The sequence below is a fragment of the Tyto alba genome, unplaced genomic scaffold, assembly GCF_018691265.1.
Source record: "Tyto alba isolate M040663 unplaced genomic scaffold, T.alba_DEE_v4.0 Super-Scaffold_1000006, whole genome shotgun sequence".
Lineage (NCBI taxonomy): Eukaryota > Metazoa > Chordata > Aves > Strigiformes > Tytonidae > Tyto > Tyto alba.
Genome location: NW_024881272.1, coordinates 25,889,971 through 25,909,640, shown reverse-complemented (window position 1 = coordinate 25,909,640; position 19,670 = coordinate 25,889,971). Strand labels below are relative to the sequence as shown.

The 19,670-nt window shown below is 41.1% G+C and overlaps 1 protein-coding gene across 1 annotated transcript; it reads left to right on the top strand.

Moving 5' to 3' along the window:
- The first annotated feature begins 4 nt into the window (after positions 1–4).
- EFCAB14 (EF-hand calcium binding domain 14) lies at positions 5–18,838 on the top strand. Its single transcript, XM_042783943.1, has 11 exons — positions 5–256; positions 1,212–1,360; positions 4,690–4,835; positions 6,718–6,816; positions 10,957–11,067; positions 11,937–12,017; positions 12,867–13,058; positions 13,666–13,740; positions 14,904–15,015; positions 15,875–16,006; positions 16,891–18,838. The coding sequence occupies exons 1-11, from the start codon at positions 81–83 to the stop codon at positions 17,064–17,066; spliced, it is 1,449 nt and encodes a 482-aa protein (XP_042639877.1). The 5' UTR covers positions 5–80; the 3' UTR covers positions 17,067–18,838.
- Positions 18,839–19,670: the final 832 nt, after the last annotated feature.

The following is a 19,670-nucleotide window of genomic DNA, read 5'->3' as shown; positions in this document are numbered from 1 at the left end:
AGGAGGCGGCGGAGGAGGAGGAGGAGGGGGGAGGCGGGAGCCAGCCGCCGGCCGCGCCGCCGCTGCCGCCCCACAAGAGGATGAAGAAGCGGAAGGAGCTGAACGCTCTCATCGGCCTGGCCGCCGACGGCCGCAGGAAGAAGCCTGCCAAGAAGGGCTCGGGCCACCGGCTGCTGCGCACCGAGCCGCCCGCCTCCGACTCCGAGTCCAGCTCCGAGGAGGACGAGTTCGCGGGGACGCGGGGACGCTGCGGCAAGTGAGTCTCCGGGGCTGCCGCGGCGTCCCCGGCCCGGCCCGGCCCGGCCCGGTCCCGCCCGGGGCTCGGCAGCCCCTCGCCTCAGCGCCGGGCTGCGCGGCGGGGCTGGCGGCGGCTGCGTGCCCGTCAGCGGGGCCGCGCCGCGGTCGCGGGGGGGTCGTGGGGCGCTGAGGGCGGCCAGAAAGGACCCGCGGAGTGTGTCTGGCCCAGCAGGTCGCCTGGCAGGGGGTGGGAGTAGGGCTGAACCATCCTCTGGCTTTTTCCTTTTTGTTTTTGGTTTTGTTGTTTTTTTTTGTTTGTTTGTTTGGTTTTGTTTGTTTGTTTTGTTGTTTGTTTTTTGTTGTTTTTTTTTTTTTCCTGTTTTATGCTCACTGTAACTGAAGTCCTTAGAGCAGCTGGGGAGCAGTTGCTTGAAACGTTGAGCACAGTTGCCCGTGTGTGTTCAGCATGGCACAGTCCTGTGTCTGTGAGCTGGCGCAGCGCTGGTTTTCTCATGGACATGACGTGCTTTTGCCAATAAATAAACTTTTCGCTTAAGTAACAGCATTGTTAACCAGCCTCTAAGAATGAAAGTAGGCACATCACAGAGAAATACAGGCTTTTGCAGTTTAGGATTAAACATTATGGTAATACCCTTTCTTGAAGCCTGCTTTCCAAGCTATCAAGCAGATGTTCTGAACATAAGTTTATGTGAGCAGAGGGAAAGGGGACTAAGGGAAACCTGACAGCTGCTCTTAAATATGCTAGATGTGCCTCCTGAGCATAAACTGAACAGAGTAATAGCCCTGATATCACTGTGTAGCCTTATTTATTCTTGGAAAAGCTGTTTGTTAGTTCCTGGCAGTCAAAGCATGTGCTGGTCTAGTGCTGTCCCCTACTTTGATAGAATAGTATTTTAAATAAAACTTTCCTAGGTACTGTTGAATATTCAGTGGTTTATTTTTGTTTTATCCAGAGGAGACTATCTACGATGCTGCAAGTTCTGTTACCCATTATGTGCATTTGTCATTCTTGCCGCTTGTGTGGTAGCGTGCGTTGGCTTGGTGTGGATGCAGGTGGCTCTCAAGGAGGATTTGGATGCAATAAAGGAGAAGTTTCGAACCAGTAAGTATAAGTATAATTGCACTGTGTCACATTTGCTTTGGTCAGTATGAAGAGGCTTAGTTGCCTACCTGCTTATTCAAACTCTAAAAGTACTGACTAGACAAACTGCCCCTGAATTGAGGAGTCCTCTGAGCCAAAAACACTTGCAGGCTGGGTAAATTTAAGGCAAATGTTATATATTCTTGCCTGCTCTATATCTTCTGAGGAGCAGGGACACTGAACTAGGTGGGTCTGCAGTTGCTTGTACATACATTTCTGAAATTCCTGACTTTGGTCTCGGGAGTGCTCTTTTCCCTAATTAAAAATAAAAAGTTCTGATCAGCCCCATAAAAGCAGTCTAAGGGATTTTTATACATCCCTTACAAGAACATGGTTTTCCATTAATTTTTTCTTGAGCTCTTTTAAAAACCTCTAATACTTGCGCTGGCATTATTGCAATATGAATGTTGCTTTGATGTTATGTTTTTTCTTTGCATCCTCTAAATGTTTATCTTGCTTGCATTGACCTGTCCTTGTTCAACTTTTATGTCATGTTGCATATGGTATGGAATTAGGTCATGTTTAATACTTTGAAGTATAGAGTTAATGTGAAGCATTTTGCTTGTAGGTCTCAGGTTTTCTTTGTCCATGTAAGATTTCAGTATTAGAACATCTGCAGTGCTGAGGTATAACAAATGGTGAGATTTACATGTAATGCATGCTCTCTGTTTGCTATACCTCACCTCTGGACACAAGACATATTTTGGTGCCTTATTTTAGTAGTTTTCAAAATCTTATATATTGAAAAAACGCAAAGATAAGCTGAGGAGCTCTGTGAATGGACCAGAAGAGAGTGAAGCTTAAGCGTTCAGGTAGTCTCTAGCTGCTTCAGGAAGGCTAGGTATATTTTGCCTGAGGAGCACAGCTGTTGACTGTGGGTTTTATCGCATAGCTTTGGTCTTCATCTTTGAGTTTTTGTGCCCAGAACATGGGGATGACCTTAAAAATAACACTGGTAAAATCAGTTTCAAAATTAGGAGGCAGCTAGGGCTGGAGGTAAGCTAAGGGCTTGATTTGCTTGTGGTAAAAGACATATTGAGGAAATGTGTGTAGGAATTACTTGCTGTTGGTGTTCAGGGCTTCCTGTTCAAGTGTGTAACTGCTGTGAGGTGGGGAGTTGTCTGCCAAGGTGTAACCTGCTGACTGACTAGGAGCGAGAGAAAGTGTTGATGATAGATGTGCTTTTATATTAACTGATACTGAACTCTGAAAGTTATCTGTAACTGGTGTCCATCAGTTAGGGAGGATGCCTTTGGTTACAGGTGCTGTTTGGTGGCTGTAAGCGTACCCAACAACTCTGCAGTATCTGTTTCTGTGTCCTGGGTAAGCTGACTGCCACTCTTTGTGTACTGGTCTCCTCCTTTACCTACGTACGGGCAGTAGGAGTTTTGCATGATGACAACATTTATTGGCTTTGGTATAGATAAGTTTCATCATTCCTGTTCTATACAGACCTCTTTGTTAAAGCAGTTGTTCTTTCTGCGCTTACTGTCTGGCAATTACAGATATGCTTCTTTTCTCCCGAATAGCTCTGATAGAAAAGCTGTGCATTTAATACTTTGTCCAGTGATAAAATAGTCTCAGATTTCCTTACCACTGTAATAGCATACCTAGAAGCTGATTGGGAGTCTCATAATGGGGCACAGCATTAAAAACGACAACAAAGCAGACAGCAAGAATAACCTGATTCCAAAAGGTAATATTATGCTTTGGTGAGATGTGTGGGTAGATGAAGAAACAAAGACACAGGATCCATCTGTCCTACAGCAAGTTTGGAAAAAAGAACCTTCCTCCTCTGAATCTTCATCCAGATTTTGTCCCTATAAGAGCAGATGCCCGTGGCAGTATTTGTTAATGTTCTGCCATCCTTTGAACAAGCTGAGTACGGCATGAGTGCTTTTTAAAAATAACACGTCTTTGCATCTAGTATGTGTAGGATAGGGGGAAGTCATTGTGGTGTTTCCCTTCGGTTTAGTAATGATGGTAGGAATGCACATAGTACTTAACCTTCCTAGCACTGCAAAAATCTCTGGAGTCTCATTGTACACAGTGAGAGTGGCAAAACAGAGTAACTTCTCTACACAGGAGCTTCTGAAACATCAGATTCAGTGTGAACTGCTTGTGTCAAATGCACAATTAGCTCTCATCCTGTTTTGGCTAAAATATACCTCTCAAAGTCTGTCTTAACCAAATATGTTATTTAGATCTTGGGTGATAATGCAGATTACTCTGTACCTAGAAATTACTTTTAGTATTTGCTTCAAGAAAAGTGAAGCAAGTTTTTGAAGAGGCATGGCTTTCCAGTTATGTGGGCATCCACTCCACGGGCATGAAGCACTCCTGAAGGCTTCCCCTTCTGACCGGATGGATTACACATGGAAGTTTGTTCAGGGAGCTGCCAGTTACATACCACATAGGCCCCACTGCTCTTGGCAGTCTGGTCTGAACGATGGCAGTTTGTTGTGGAGCGTTCCCGTGCTGCCACGTTACAGGGTGGAGGTGCAGGTTTTGGAGAACTCTCTCATCTCCATCTCAAAACCTTTGCTTATTTGTTTCCCAGACCTAGGGATTTAGGATTGCCTAATAGCCCTTGCAGCTAAACAGCTTAGTCACTGCAGACCTGAAGAGCTGCATTTCTGAGGCTCACTTGAATTGGTTTGAGTTGCATGTTTCCCTCTTCCTGTAGTATTAATTGCAGTAATAACTGCCTTTATTTCCAAGGACCTTGTTTACTGATTTGTTTACCAACAGACATTAGTGGGTAAACTTACACATTTTTTTTTCAGTTGTCTTTCTGTCACATGGAACAACTGTAATCACATTAATCTCTTTGGAATTCACTTCATAGTCAGCTGCCCCTTTGCAAGCTTGAAAAGGGCACTGAGTTTCATTTCATGTGCTTCCTTTGCCCTGGTACTGTTGGCAGTTCTTATTCACAGTCCCATTACTATTTCATGTTCCTGTGTGAAAGTAATGCAAAATAACTGCACTAAATAAAGACCTGCTGAGGCTTGCCAGAGTGACAGTACTATTGCGAAGTGTTGAATTTAGTATGATCCCTATGTGTTCTCTCTGCAGATGTTAGTACTCTTAAAAAAAAAAAAAAAAAAGCTGTGATTCTGAACAAACACTTAATTCTGAATTGGCAGTAAACCCATATCTAGAAACTGTTGTTGCCTTCTTTCACTGCTGTAGATACTGCTGCTTGTAATTTGTTTTCTGCCTTGCAGTGTTGTTTTCCTGGACTTTTAAAAAATAATTTAATTTTTTTTTCTTTTTTTTTTTTTTAGTGGAATCTAATCAAAAGACATCATTACAAGAAATTCCTAAACTGAATGAAGATTTGGTGCAGAAGCAAAAGCAACTAGAACAAATTGAGACTGGAGAACTGGGGCTAAATAAAATTTGGATAAATATCACAGAGATCAATAAACAGGTGAGAGAGATCAGTGCTTGGTTTTGAAAATTAATAAAATATTCCATTCAAGTTTGTTTTTACAGAAATTAATTTCAAATGCAATGCTGAGCTTTTATCTAAGGACTTCTTTGACCATATGCTAAACTTCTGTTTTTAAAGTAAAAATGGAGTATAAGCCTCATTTATTAAACAAGAAAAAAAAGTTTGAGCATCCAGTTGGACAGGAACCTGATCAGAAAGAGGAGAAATCACACATCTAGTGGAAAGACTTCAGGCAGAACTTAAAAGAACCTGAGAACTGTGGAGTTCTTAATTTTCCTGCCAAACAGTTGTGATGTTTATGACAAGAGATTTGATATTTCAAGTTTCCGAGGGTGTCTGCAAACGTTTTGGAAGTGTGGAAAGGAGTTACCCGAACCAGTGCTACAAATGAAGTCCTGGTGTCTTGTGAATATAAAATCTACTAATACACACTTGGAATCTCAGCCAGCGTGAGTCTTAGCTCTGTTTATGTGGCTAGAACTAAGCCACTTTTCAGAAAGCTGTTTCCTCAGCTGCTGTATTAACTCATGCTTCAAACAAAGCATCCACCAAGGCTTTTACTGAAATTCTTGCCTCGGAGGGTAAAAGTTCAGAGCTGCTCACAGTTGGTAGTGTCGAGCTGTGTGTGAGGAACCCTCCCTGACACTGGAGTTTTGGGTTTAATTTTTAAGAGTACTGAGGTGCTTGCTCAGATTGTTTTTTCTTCAGTCCCATGCAGTGGTAAAGTGCTTAATGGGGCACATAAATATATTTGAAAATTTTACTTGCTTTCTTTGGCATCTGTCAGTATGCATTATTCACAGATACTTAGGTGCCTCACCGGACTGGGAAAATGCTGTCATCTGCACCTGGATGTTAAAGATACTTGCATATGTTTTTTGCAGGCCCACAGGTTACTTCAGGATCTGAGCCAGCTCTTCAATTTAGTTATTGTTTTTTTTCCATGAATTGTTAGGATGTGCTGGTGGGAATTATTTCAGCCAATATCCACAGCTGTGGAATCAGAGACTGCATGCCAGCTGATCAACATTGGCCTAATGTAAAATTAGGATCTTGACCATTTCTTCGGCTTGCATAACAACTTTTTTTTTTTAACCAGAAGAAAGTAGCTTTATCTGCTCTATTTTTGTGTTGTCAAATGTGAGAAGAAATTATTTTTCTCCTTTTTCACTACTAATGGCTACAAATTGATCTTAAAGTGATAGTGTTAGCAATTAACAACTAGCATGTAGTTATTTCTAGTGTATTTGATCAACTTCTCAGTTGGAATGAATAAGTAATCTTGAAGACCCATTGAATAATTTGCTGTGTGGGTTAAACAGTTGACAAATTGAGTTAACCTGCTGTACCTAGATTGTCACTGGTCCACTTCTGTAGCAGAAGGTTTGGGTGATATGTGCAATTTCTTTGCTTGTTACTCAGCTAGAGGAGTTCCATGGCTTCTCTGGGTTTTGCCAGGCAGGTTTGATTGCTAAATGCAGAAGTGGATGACTGTTTCCTCCATGTAAAGGCTTGTTGCACAATTTTTTAAATCTTTCTTGGGCCACAGTGTCTCTCTAAGGGAATGAATGTAAAATGGGCAGAGGGTGCCTTGCTGAAACGAACAGGCTTCTATGGCTTTCATTCAGTTAAAAAAAAAAAATCAAAAAATCTCGCTTTGTTATAAGAGGCAGAATTTTTTTTAATGTAACCTAGGCAGGACTTCTGACCTAGAAACCAGGGGTGTTTTGTGTGTTTGTACATATAATTTTGTCTTGCCTTTGTGTTATAAATGAGGTACAAATTAAGTCATTGGTATTGGGGAAGGTCAGAATCAATATTATGTCGTCTAATTCTAAATATTCCTCTTTGGTTTTAGATATCACTATTGACCTCAACAGTAAATCATCTCAAAAACAACATAAAGTCTGCTTCTGATCTGATTTATCTTCCTCTCACAGTAGAGAAACTTCAGAAGGCAAGTACTGCTATTGCTAAACATGTTCTGTGGTGCTAAGGTGCAGCTGAGCTCTTTGGGACAGCAGTGGCAACAGAAGTTGTCTGAATTGCATGTGAAGAATATTTGCTTCTCTTGTTTTAAAATTGGACTTCATATTCTTGATATTGTATGGTCCTACAGTAATGTATGGCAGGTAAAAAATAAGAAGGCCTTGTTTCTCCCTTTCTGGAGATGCATTTGTTTGTATTATGTTGTCACTTCTTTATCTTGGAACTGATCTTGCTGGTTGCTTTCCTTCAGGCTTCTAATCTTAAAATTAAGGCACTTGCAAAAAGTCTGTCTGCAGTTTTACAACTCTGCTTGCAAATAGGTGCTTTGTTTACAGTCTTGAGGTGGGTAGGGGTCTATCTTGGGAGTGGTGGGCCTGGAACATTAGCGTGGGAGCTTTCTTGGTGTTCAGTACATGCTCAGCAAAAGATGAATTGCACTGGGATGGTTTTCTGACAGTCCCTTGAAAGATGGGCCCTACTGTGTGACACAAGCTGACTTGTTAAATTGAATTCTGTTAATACAGTGTCTTACCACATGCCTTAGCTGAGCATTCTTTATCACAGAACTGTTCTATTTATTTTTGATAAAAAGAATGGCTTCCTGAAACTTTGCCAGCTCTTCCATGACAGTTCTGTTTATTTAGCAATAAACATTTATGTTGGGCTAACACCTAATGTCAGTCCAGTCTTTTTGGCTTTTATAGATTTCCACTTCTCATTTCCTATACCTACAAAATTAATGTGTAATCAACAGGCTAGTTGCATGCAAAGCAATTAGTGTGGTTTGGCTGGTCAGGCTGCTAGGATTTCTTTTTCAGGCAGGAGTACAAAGCTACTTCCTAAGCTTCTAATTTGCTGTTAGGAGCATGCTGGATTTTCGCTGTGTCATATCAGAAGTAAGTCTTAGGGTAGTACCTAGTCTGGAACCTGCACCTACTTTATATATAGAAAAACCTTGTCATCTTGCTGCCTTCATTACTGTCAGGACAAAGTGTTAGGGCCAACAGGTTTCAACTTGCAACGATCTGAACAGCAAGGTTTTTTCATGTTGAAATAAGTCTAACCTTGGTCTTACTTTGTGAAAATCAAAGATCTTGTGAACTTTTGAGTTCTTTCCAGTCTCTTCTGTTGAGTCTAAATAAGGTGTTAGATGTGGCATCTGTATCCACTACTGTCTTGCTTGCATTTATGTTTTGGAAGGTTGATATAATAAAACCAGAGCTGGAATCCTTCCAGGAGGTATATTTCAAGGTGTTGAGTGTGGAAAAACTATTTGGAGGTTTTAAATACAATAGTTTTAATGATTTTTAAGTATCATGCTAATAAAAAGTGATAGGTTTCAAGACTGACTTCTTTTTGACCTCAGTGTGCATGCTGCACTACCTCCTGTCACACAGGAGAACTTCAGTGGGTGTGGGTAGCCTGGCTTTTTAATAGCTCTGGTGAAAAATCTCCTCCTCAACTGTCCATTGCATCCAGCTGTCTTTGGAAATACCTGCCTTTCTTGGGAGAAATCATCTACAGCAGTCCTGGCTAACTGGGGAGGTCCCAGCTGACTGAAGGTTAGCAAATGTGACATCCATCAAGAAGGCCTGTACCTCTTCCAGGCCTGTCTGTCTGACCTTGGTGCCAGGGAAGGTTCTGGAGCAGATCATCTTGAGTGACATCGCATGGCACGTACAGGGCAACCAGGTGGTCAGACCAGTCAGCATGGGCTTATGAAAGGCAGGTCTTGATTGACTAACCTGATCTCCTCTGACAAGGTGACCTGCTTAGTGGATGAGGGGAAGGCTGTGGATGTTCTCTACCTAGACTTTAGTAAGGCCTTTGACACAGGTTCCCACAGCATTCTCCTGGACAAACTGACTGCTCATGGCTTAGATGGATATACTGTTCTCTGAGTGAAAAACTGGCTGGGTGGCTAGTCCCAAAGAGTGGTGGTGAATGAAGCTAAGTCCAGTTGGCAGCTGGTCGCAAGTGGTGTTCTCCAGAGCTCAGTATTGGGGCCAGTTGTGTTTTAATATCTTTATCAATGATCTGGACAAGGGGATTGAGTGCACACTCAGTAAGTTTGAAGATGACACCAAGTTGGGCAGGGGTGTTGTTCTGCTGGAGGGTAGGAAGGCCCTACAGAGGGATCTGGACAGGCTGGATTGAGTCAAGGCCAATTGTATGAGGTTTAGCAAGGCTCAGTGCCGGATCCTGCGCTTGGGTCACAGCAACCCCCTGCAATGCTACAGGCTTGGGCAAGAGTGGCTGGAAAGCTGCCCGCTGGAAAAAGACCTGGGGGTGTTGGTTGGCAGCTGGCTGAATATGAACTGACAGTGTGTCCAGGTGGCCAAGAAGGCCAGTAGTATCCTGGCTTGTATCAGAAACAGTGTGGCCAGCAGGACTAGGGAAGTGACTGTCCCCCTGTACTTGGCAGTGGTGAGTCTGCACCTTGAATACTGTGTTCAGTTTTGGGCCTCTCACTACAAGAAAGACATTGAGGTGCTGGAGTGTGTCCAGAGAAGGGTTACAAAGCTGGTGAAGGGTCTAGAGAACAAGTCTTACAAGGAGTGGCTGATGGAGCTGGGGTTGTTTAATCTGGAGAAAAGATGTCTGAGGGGAGACCTTATTGCTCTACAACTACCTTAAAGGAGGTTGTAGCGAGGTGGGTGTTAGTCTCTTTTCCCAGGTAACAAGTGATAGGACAAGGGGAAATGGCCTCAAGTTGCGCCAGAGGAGGTTTAGATTGGGTATTAGGAAAAATTCCTTCACTGAAAGTGTTGTCAATCATTGGAACAGGCTGCCCAGGGAAGTGGTGGAGTCACCATCCCTGGAGGTATTTAAACGATGTGTAGAGGTGGTGCTTAGGGATGTGGTTTAGTGGTGAACTTGACAGTGTTAGGTTAACGGTTGGGCTTGATGATCTTAAAGGTACTTTCCAACCTAAGTGATTCTATGCAAAGGCTGCTATTCTTAGAATAGGATTTTAGTTTTCTTAAGCCTTTTTCCCTGTAGGTACTGTTCCTGAAAATGGGGAGCTGCCTGCTGGTGTTAGTCCTGAAGGGTTACTGAGGGAACTCCTCTTGTACAGCAGCTTTTGCGAAAGGTGCTAAAGGTCTCCTTAGGCTCTCCAGGACAGATAAATTACTGAACTTGTGTTCAGACTTGTGGAATAAAGAGCTGGAGGAAGATTTGTGTGGATATAATTTGAATATAGTCTGGGTAGCTAGAGGGTCACTTTAGTGCCGTAAGAGTTTATGACTATAATAGGGTCATAGGAAAAGGGGATTTTTAGGTGGGTTCTGTTTGTTTTAATGATTGAAGAAAGTATTAAATATGGAATAAGAAGCATAGGGGCATGTTCTGTCCCACTACTGTAACTTTCACTAGTTTGTAGATGTCCTAGCTGACCATCTGACACTGATAGGTGCTATGCGGTCAGCTGCTGAAGCACCAGTGCAGCTTTACAGAATTGTTACTTTCTAACCTTAGAGCTGGGGCTAGGTGAAGGCAAAGGAAGAATGAGACAGGAGTAGTCAGAAACAAAGGCAGCTGTCAGAGCACACCGACTGTACAGGCAGAATTCACGGGGGCTTTCCTGATGCTTCAGAGCTATTACTTAATTTTAAAAAAGGCAATATGTCCTTGAAAAATCTTATCTGCAACCTTTGGCAGGCTAGTTTTGCAGTGTATGATGTGTCTGATGGGTAGTCCTGAAAGACAATTACGGCAGGATAAATTGGTGATGTCGACATCCTTGTATTCAATACATACACTCCATGTAGAGAGGAGGTAAGATATCTTCATATCAGGATTTTATTTGTTTTAATTGATGCCAGAACATTTCTGTTGTTTTTGGGAATAGTAAACCTGTAACTTTGGTTATTTAGCTTAAGCTCTTATGGTTGTAGAGTGTGTTTGTTTACTGAACTGGAGATGCGATGGGTATAATTTGCAGTTTTGCCTGCAAAGAAAGTTCTGAATACTTCAAATTCATGCGCATGTTTTTGTGGCAGTCTGCCTGCAGTTTCACTAACAAAACATTGTGTTTAGCACATTGAAACTTCGGGACAGTGTGGTTTGAGGAAGGCTGAGGTTTTTCTCATCTTCTTTATTCCAGACTGTAGCGAACATAGGTAGCATGCTTACAAGTGTTTCTCATGATGTTGAAAATCTACAGACAGCTATTGAAGAATACAAGAAATCCATAGAAAAACTCCAGAATGATGTGGTAAGAAAATGTACTGATTTAACATTGCATTTGAACAGTTACCTTTATGGAGCAAGTTTAAGAACTGTGTGGACTTCTGCCTTATGCCTTTGAAATACTTTTGAAGTTTCAGTAGGTGCTGGTTGGTATATTAATAAGTTAATTTTATGATCCCTGTATGGCATCTCCTATATGGTACCAAACAGGTATTTCTCTGGAGCCAGAATAGTTGATCCCTACTACACTTATTGTCCTGCAGATTTTTGCTTCCTACTACACAGATGTGGAGCTTTGGGAATCTCTGCTTCTGTGTGGTGCAGGGTACTATTTATGGTAACTGTCTGCACTGTTTTAGGGTTGGGGTGGGAGAAGCGTTGAGATACAGAGTTTGTTGGTTGAATTAAGGACGCATATAGGGATGAAATTACTGACCATCTTTACCAGAAACTACCCACTGTATTTATACTGACATCTCACGTGGGGCTAATAGAGCCAATAATTAAGGCTTTTCAGCTAAAGTGCAATACAGCATTACTTTAATAGGAGTACTTGCAGATAAAATCTAAATTAGATACATTTATAAAACTTGATTCAGTCAGTGGATGCTACGAAAACATTGCAGATACGGCAGTGTGTATGATAGCAGTAAAATGTGAATCATAATACTTCATTAAAGGGATAAGAGATAATTAGGAGGGTATAATTAAAATAAATTTGGACTTTTGTTTGAAAAGGAAAACTGTATTAGCTTAGTTAAAATACTTCATTCACAACAGACATGAGTAGCTATAATTGTAGCAAAAGATCCTTAACTACAGCCTGCCAGTTATTAAAAGCTTAGTATTTTTTTACAGGCATTTGGTAACATAATTTTCTACTTCTTTCCTTAGAAGGAATTAAAACAGATACCTTCACTTCCCTCCACTGTTGTGCCAAGGACTGAGAGAAATCAGACAGAAAATTGCAAAAAGGTATTTTTCTCCCTTGCATAAGTAGCACTGGTACAAGTATCACTGATACATAACTTTGTGTGTTTTGCAGTACTGTAGTGTACAAAAAAGTATGTTTTTTATCAGAACAGTACAGATGTCATACATCAAATCAAAATAGATAATTTTGCTACAGTTTGTTCCTGTGTTTGTGCAAATGGGAAAGTACCCTAGTCAGTACTTTTTTTGTGTTCTAACTGGGTGAGGAGTAAAAAGACTGAAACAAATATTCGACAAATTATAGGTGAACTTTGCCCATGTAAATGGAAATGAGTTAAAGGCTTTTTATGGAATGGCTTTTATAGCAGGTATTTGCCAATCTGAGCAAATTGGGAGTGGCATGTAGTGAGTCACCCTTAATGTAATGAGGTGTGGAAAGCAAGATTTCAGCAACAACAAAAAAAAAATGTGTGGGTGTTTAGCTGAATGGGTTGGAATGGAATGACTGCTTTTATTTACATTTAATACAATTGATATCTTCCTCAAAAATGAATCTTGTGTATAAATATGCCTAGTACATGCTTTCTTGGGAAAAATAGTTGTTGCGGTTACTAAGCTTGCCCTGGAAAATTAGATGAATAGGCTTTCTGTGTTTGCTGGCACAGCTGAAGGGATTACATTAGCAAGAGAGGTTAGCCCTGAGGAAGAATCTCAGTTTCAAACTTCGAAAGCTGGAATAACTTTCCGGAAGCTTTCAGTTAAATGTTTTCAGCAGTGTCAGTAGAGAGCCAGTCTGAAGTCTGCCCAGTTAAACTGGGTCAGTCACCATGTTGCTGATAGCAAGAGCACTGCAGAAGTTGAGTAAACTGATGTGCTGGTTTTATATTTCAGGAAAGCCAGTCACTGCATGTAGCTTTGGAAGAGCTAAATACTACTGTAGTGGCATACCGAAAGTTGAATGACATAAAGCTTCTAAATGTGGATTCAGCCATTGGTAACCTTAGCCGGAGGGTTATGCTGTTAGAAAACTCTCCCCTTGCTTTGAATAATCTGGACAAAAGAGAGAACTTGTCTACCAATGTGGTAAGTGATAACTAAGGGTGTCTACTCAGAGTAGTAGTTTCAATACTTTCTATATACTACAGATACAATTTTTCAGACCTAACTTAAAGAAAATGTCAGAATTAAACTTGAGACACTTAAGATTTCATTTTAAAAGGCTGGAATTTGTTCCATATTTCTGAACAGATAACCAACATTAAGAGTATCTCTGAAGTGATCATTTCTATCCTGCAGAATCTACAGAAAAATGTTCAAAACACCGTGACATTTAAGACTTTTGAGACTGCTTAATGGGACAGGATTCACAAACCTCTTTATGTTTTAGGAAGGCACTCTAACATGGGTCCGTTAAGACCACTGAGGAGCTAGGTGGGCCTCTGGATTGTTCATCAGTGCTTAAATGCTAATGAAAAAAAAAAAATTGCTTTCTGTATGCCAGATTGGGGCCAGTAGCTGAGAAGGTGTTCTGTATGTTTAGCAATGCAGTTCAGACCCACTGTCTTCGTATTTATTCTAGCCTGCATTTGTCCTGTCTTTTTCCTGCTTCATGATTGCCAAATTTGAAGCTCTGTTGTAGAAAACAATAAGCACATGAATAAACTCTGCTGTTGTTCTTTTTTTCCTGTAGGATGCAACTACCTCTCTAAAAGTGGAAAATGAAGATCAAATAGATAATGAAACTCATTCAAATAAAGAACTGAAGGTAAAGTAAGGTAACACAAATTACACTGGATTAGTAGAGCATGTCATTGTCTTTGTAATCATGTTTTAAATGTAATTTGAGGAAAGACCTGCAAGCAGGCTAGTCAGATCAAGGTTCTTCTAAAAATCCAGAGTAGAAGGACAAGCTTATTTACCGCATTTTAGGGACAGGAAGTCAATGAGGATGGAAGAAAAGTTGTAATAGTTTGAAGTCTTGCCTTTCTGACTACACATGGGATAACATAGCAGAGCTGCTGTAATAGCCTTCCCTGCAGCTGAAAGAATGTTGGGAGGTTCAGACCCTGGTCCAGTGGAACAGGGGACTGGCAGCCAGATCATCTGAGTACCCATTGCGGTGCTCTCAGCAAAGCTAGCCCAACTGTTGTGGGTTCGCACCGCAGATGGGGTTACGGCATGGGTCCAGGTTTAAAAACATTCCTGGGTTGACTTGGAGTGGAATTGTTGAAAGCTGCCTCTCAGTAATGATCTGATGACTGAGCAAGTTTAACAGACTAACTGAATGGCCAAATTGTGGGCTGGGGATGAGAGGCAGCACCGCTGAAGTTAGTTTCCATCTCGTGGAAGGAAGGCAGGTGAACGAACTGGCTGGGCTGTCAGCTCTAGGCTTAGACTGGATTGATGTGAACCCAACCTGTCATCTGGAACCTACTCCTAAAAAGAGCGAAGGAGCCCCAGATTAAAAAATGTGGTGGTTTTACTTTGACAGAGATATAATGACTTCTGCACTAAGGTGGTCAGTACTGCAGACAAACATTCGAAACAATTATGCAATTCAATTCATGTATAAATCACTCCAAGTATGCTTGACTGTTTTATATTACGATTTTTCAGTCTTGCTTGTTCATATAAGAAATATGGAAATTAAATGTCAGATCCTTTTGAAATCAGTGTCTGCAAAATAGTTGCCTACTTTTCAGGTTGAGGTACTGATTCTGTTATTTTCCTGCAGACCATGTGAATTTATTCCTTACATCTTTCAATAGAATTTTTATTTAAGAATATTGTTTACAATTTTAAACTTGATCGGCCTGGAGACCTCCAAGTCACTCAAATGTACTTACATGTTTTAAATTACTTCTTTTCCTGATCATCTCCATCTACTGAAGAGGTGCTGTTTAAGAAATTTTTTTTCTACATATGCAGGAAACAGCAACTAGAGATTCTCAGGTATCAAAACTAAGAGAGAAGCTTCAGCTGATCAGTGCTCTCACAGGCAAGCCAGAAAATGACAGACCCATTGCGACATCAAAGAATGGTAAGAATGTCTTATAATAGCAATCCATAAACCTGAAGGTTCCCTGTGTAATTCAAAGAATAACTAATGAAGGGGGATAATGTACTGTTCCTTAAGATTTTGGTGAAGATTATTTTAACTGAAGTGGTAGGAAACCAGTGGCTCTAAAACAGAAAACAATACATGAATATAATAGTTTGAAGGTGTTTTTCCATGTGTATAGCATGATTCACGTGCATCAGTAGCTTGTATATGAAGGCATACCATGATTAACCTGTGGAAATTTATACCCAGTAATATCTGGTTTTGCTTTTTCAAAAATCTAAGTGTAACATAAAGGAAAGGTCTGCATCTCTGTTGACTTGTCTCAGTTCTGCACTTCTGCTGTATAGATGCAGGTAGTGCTGAAGATAAGATTTCAGGTACTTCATTACAATAGAACTGTGCTTGTTAATATGCTAAGCAGCAACTTAGAAGTTTAGACGTTACTGTTGGGGAAGATAGATACCTGAATTGACAAGGTGGAAACAACACGGGTGGGCAGATGTAATGAGCTTAATAAAGCTTGTTCAGCACTTCTAGACTGGGAAGCAGAAGGCACTTCCAAGTCATTCTTTGTATGGGGTTTACAAATACACATCTCCTAGTACAGCAAGAAAGATTAAAGCTGTATAGCTGTCCAGTAAAAAGTTTTCTTCCTCTATTCTTCCAGTTACTGGTTAAAAGGGTCAACACTGATGTATTCTGAAATGATTTTGCAGCATCTTTATCCCATATAGCATCTGTGATGGGAAAAAAAAATTATTGGATTGGGTTTTTTGTTTCTGCTAACTGTAATTTTGTGGAATCAGTGAGATTAATAGAAATTGTTTTGTAACAGCTGAAAGTAGTCAGAGTACTACAGCAAAGCCCACAGACCTTTCCAGGCTGGCTTCAAGGTCGGCTGATGACAACACAGAGAGTAACGAACAGCTGAGACATCTGTCTGTACCAGGAGTTTCCAGCATTGAAGGTATGTCCTTTGTAGGCTGACCTTTTTCTGAATATTTCATGTACATGTTTAGGAGACAGTAAGTATAAATGGAATTATAGTGGAGTGGCTGGGCATTCTGGGAGAAGTGAGGTCAGCTTTAAGATCTTGAGAATTATGGGCTTTTTTGTCTTTTAAAAATAAGGTAATTGGGGAGGGGGGGGAACCCAACAACAATAAAAAAAACCCCCCACAAACTAAAAGGAAAGAGTAGTATTTAAAGAACAGAAACTGGGATTTAAACAGGAGTATGAATTATAATTGAGTACCAAAGTATTATACCAAGTGCCTCAGAGATTGTGAGAAAATTTAAGGGCAGAATTAGGGTGCTGAAGGAAAATGAAGTAGGTGTTGAGTGTGTATGTTTTGCTTTGTGCTTTTTTTTTTTTTTTCTTCTTTTTTTTTTTTTTTTTTAAGAGAATACTGGTCAAATGAATGGTTTCTGGGTCTTGCTGTTCTCTTCAGCTACTGAAAGGGCAATGCTTTGCATCAGGAAATGAATAGACACTTTTCCCTTTATATCATCTGTGCTGTTGGTATAGCAACAGTCATTCAGAGCTTGCTTTTGTGGAGGGTGACTGCATCTGCATGCAGTTAGTGGTTGTAGAACGGGCTATTCGTTGTGGCCAGAAATAGGGATTGCTTTTTTCAGATTTCATGTAACTTAATCCAGAAATGTTTGTGTGCTTTTTCTCCTAAACTGTTAGTGACAGCTTGCGACAATGCAGACGGCAAACTACATACTAGAGGATGCTTTATTTAATTACTAAGCAGTAAAACATAGTGCAGTAAAACTGGAAGAGCAGTTTATAGGATATTCCTGTGTACTTCAAGGAGCTACTTTTCAATCCTTGTTCTCTTTGCAGATCTTAAGAATTTGTTTGAAAAAACAACTGGAGATGCTGATGGAAAACTGTCATATGAAGATCTTCAAAAGCTGCTTGGCTCTACAGCCCAAGAGTCACAGAGCTTTAAAAAATTTGATACAGATGGAGATGAGAAATACTCATTACAAGAACTGAGATTAGCATTAGATGTATAGGATATATATTTAGAAATGTGATACTGATGGATGCTACTGTAGCTAAAGGAAACTATGGGACATGAAAAACTACATCTGCACTTTCCCAGTGTTTTACTGATCTTTGGAGCTAAATTACTGTACACATTGCCACCTCTTTTTTCATTTGCATTTATTGAAAAGGAATTTTTAAATTTATATGTCGATAGAACATAATATTGGGACTGTGTTAAAATTCAGAAAATTCCTAAGCTTGGAAACATTTTATTCTCATTCTTTCCTTTTCGAGGGAATTCTTGTTTTTAATTTAAAATGTGTACATACTAAAATAAAACTATGGTTTTATATTTCACTGAAATTTGCCTTAAATTAGAGAGCTGCACTTTATGTAGAGCAGAAGGAAATCTGTCTTGTAAAGATGGGCTGCTTCTGCTTGTAAATATTTGAGGTAGAGTAAATTATGCATATTTAAGGGGAAGTTTGTGTCAGGGGCTGTGTTGGTAGTAAGCTGTTGATAATGAGAGACTGAGCCTAAAAGGAGTGTTAAGAGCTTCAGCTAAAGTTCTGATTTTGACTATATCCATGAATGTGTTTATACTAAGACAGAGGAAAGCAGAAGTGGTAAATCATGCCCATCTATAGCAGGATTTATTTTTAGAGAGAAGGGTCGAAAGTGTTTTTACATCATGAGCCTACAGGCGCAATTACCTACCAAGTGCTTGGGTTTTCACTTCAGTGTTCTTTTAGCTTTGCTGTATTGCGTCCAGATTACATTTTATGAGATAAGCCTATCTGTTTTTTAAAAAATAAAGTATTGAATAACAGATGCTTACAAGGTAAAAGTCTACAATGCAGCCTGCTGAGTAGCACCCAGATAGTTCATGCCTTGGGTACAGTCAGCGCTGTGCTGATGGTCTCGCTGACTGGAGATCTTTTGAACAGGGTTGCTGGTGTGGCCGGGTTCTTCCATCCACTGTTGTTTGGGTCGCTCTGATGAAGTGTCCAGAGTAAAGCTCCTGGTCACTAGGAGTGTGAGCAGGTAGGGAAGGCCCAGAGTAGACTTATGGGCTGTTTCCTGACTAGTGTGAGCATGATCACTTCTTGGTACCTTTACCTTTTGTGTTCTTGCCAACAGAAGGATGTAAAAGGCAGGACAGGAGTGTGCAGTCGCATCCGTGTCCTTTACTGACACATGCTTTGTAAGTGAGGTTTCCTTACTGTAGAGGAAGTTAAGAGTTTGTTTATCCTAGTGGATCTAAACACAGACGGTTTATAGCCTTCTGGAACATAGAAAATTACTTTTGCAGAAGAGATTCTCTTGCAGGCTAGATCAGGGCCAAGTTGGATGATTTTGCTCACAGATATTACAGATCTTGTTGGGAGTTTTTTGCATGATTAGTGAATTGAAGTTGCCCCCCTCACTGAAACCTGTTTATGTGGAAGTTGGTTCACAATTGTTGACTTTTATATAACTCTAGACTGGATGTTTTATGAATAACTGTATTCTGGAAGTATGAATCAGTGAAGGAATGTACAAAATGGAACCCTGTCACCCATTGCCTAGGCTTCTTTCACTGTTGCTCTTCTATCCTGTTTGGGTAATGCAGATGTGACCCAATACAGAAATGCTTTTGATGTGATGTTTGAAAACACAGTATTTAAAAACAAAACAAAACCAACCAACCTGGGCTTTGAGAGGACAAGAAGCCAACACTTGCTTCTTGCTGCTTCCCACACCCTTTTATACGCTACTGTATAATTCCTTAACCAAATAAAAAAAAAGAGCAATAAAATATAACCATTCTGGTATTTTATTTGTACATACTGTATCATAGCCACATGCCAGAGTTTGCAAAATATTTTTGGAAGTATGGTTTGTGTGAAATGTAACTTACCTTAAAATTTAAGGGATTATTGTATCGCCATGTGAATCTTAGTATTTTGTTTTGTTGCGGTCTGCTTTACTTTTAGCAGGCTCTTCAGCAGCAGTAGCGAAACCGTCGGCCTAGAGACGGCGCGTCCTGCTCCAGCCGCCCGCGTCCTGCCCGCGGCCAAGGAGCCGAGCTGGTCTGCAACTGGCACTGGGGCAGAGCTGTCAGCAGTGCTGCTTCATTTCCCTGTTGAGAGCATAGGCGACTGCTAATTGCTGTAGTCACTACTGTTGCAGGATGGACTCGTGCTATCAATTTAACAAAATCCGATTGTCCCCGAGTACAGTGGTCGCTTCTGTTTGGCCTCGGGCAGCCGGTAGCGGTGTGCTGCAGCCTGGGAGCACTGGGCCCTGGAAATTTTTTGCCACGCCACCGGTCTCCGTCCTGCGTGCTGCCCGAAGCCGCGGCGTTGGCAGACTTCCTCCCCCGTGTTTTAGTCGCGCTGCAGGGCGCGTAAAAGGCACGGGCATAGTAAACACACTTGTTTGGATCGGCTCTCTGCTGTAGCTCATGCCTAGAGTCCGTGGGTTTCCAAAGGGGCGGTTATTGGGTTCATTTTCAGGCTGTATTTGTGGGTTTTTTTGGGTGACCCCTGTGTAGGGACCACTGTCTTTCATGTCATTGACTGACCTTTACAGGGAGGGCGTGCATCGTCCTGTGCGCCGCTGGGTTTGCGCTGCGGCTCTCCGCGCTT

What these genes read in the sequence shown, in the direction of transcription:
- EFCAB14 (XM_042783943.1), top strand. Translation starts at nt 81, where the DNA reads ATGAAGAAGCGGAAGGAGCTGAACGCTCTCATCGGCCTGGCCGCCGAC. An exon ending in AGACAGAAAATTGCAAAAAG is followed by an intron (nt 12,018 to 12,866) that starts GTATTTTTCTCC and finishes TTTATATTTCAG; the next exon opens with GAAAGCCAGTCACTGCATGT. An exon ending in CATTGCGACATCAAAGAATG is followed by an intron (nt 15,016 to 15,874) that starts GTAAGAATGTCT and finishes GTTTTGTAACAG; the next exon opens with CTGAAAGTAGTCAGAGTACT.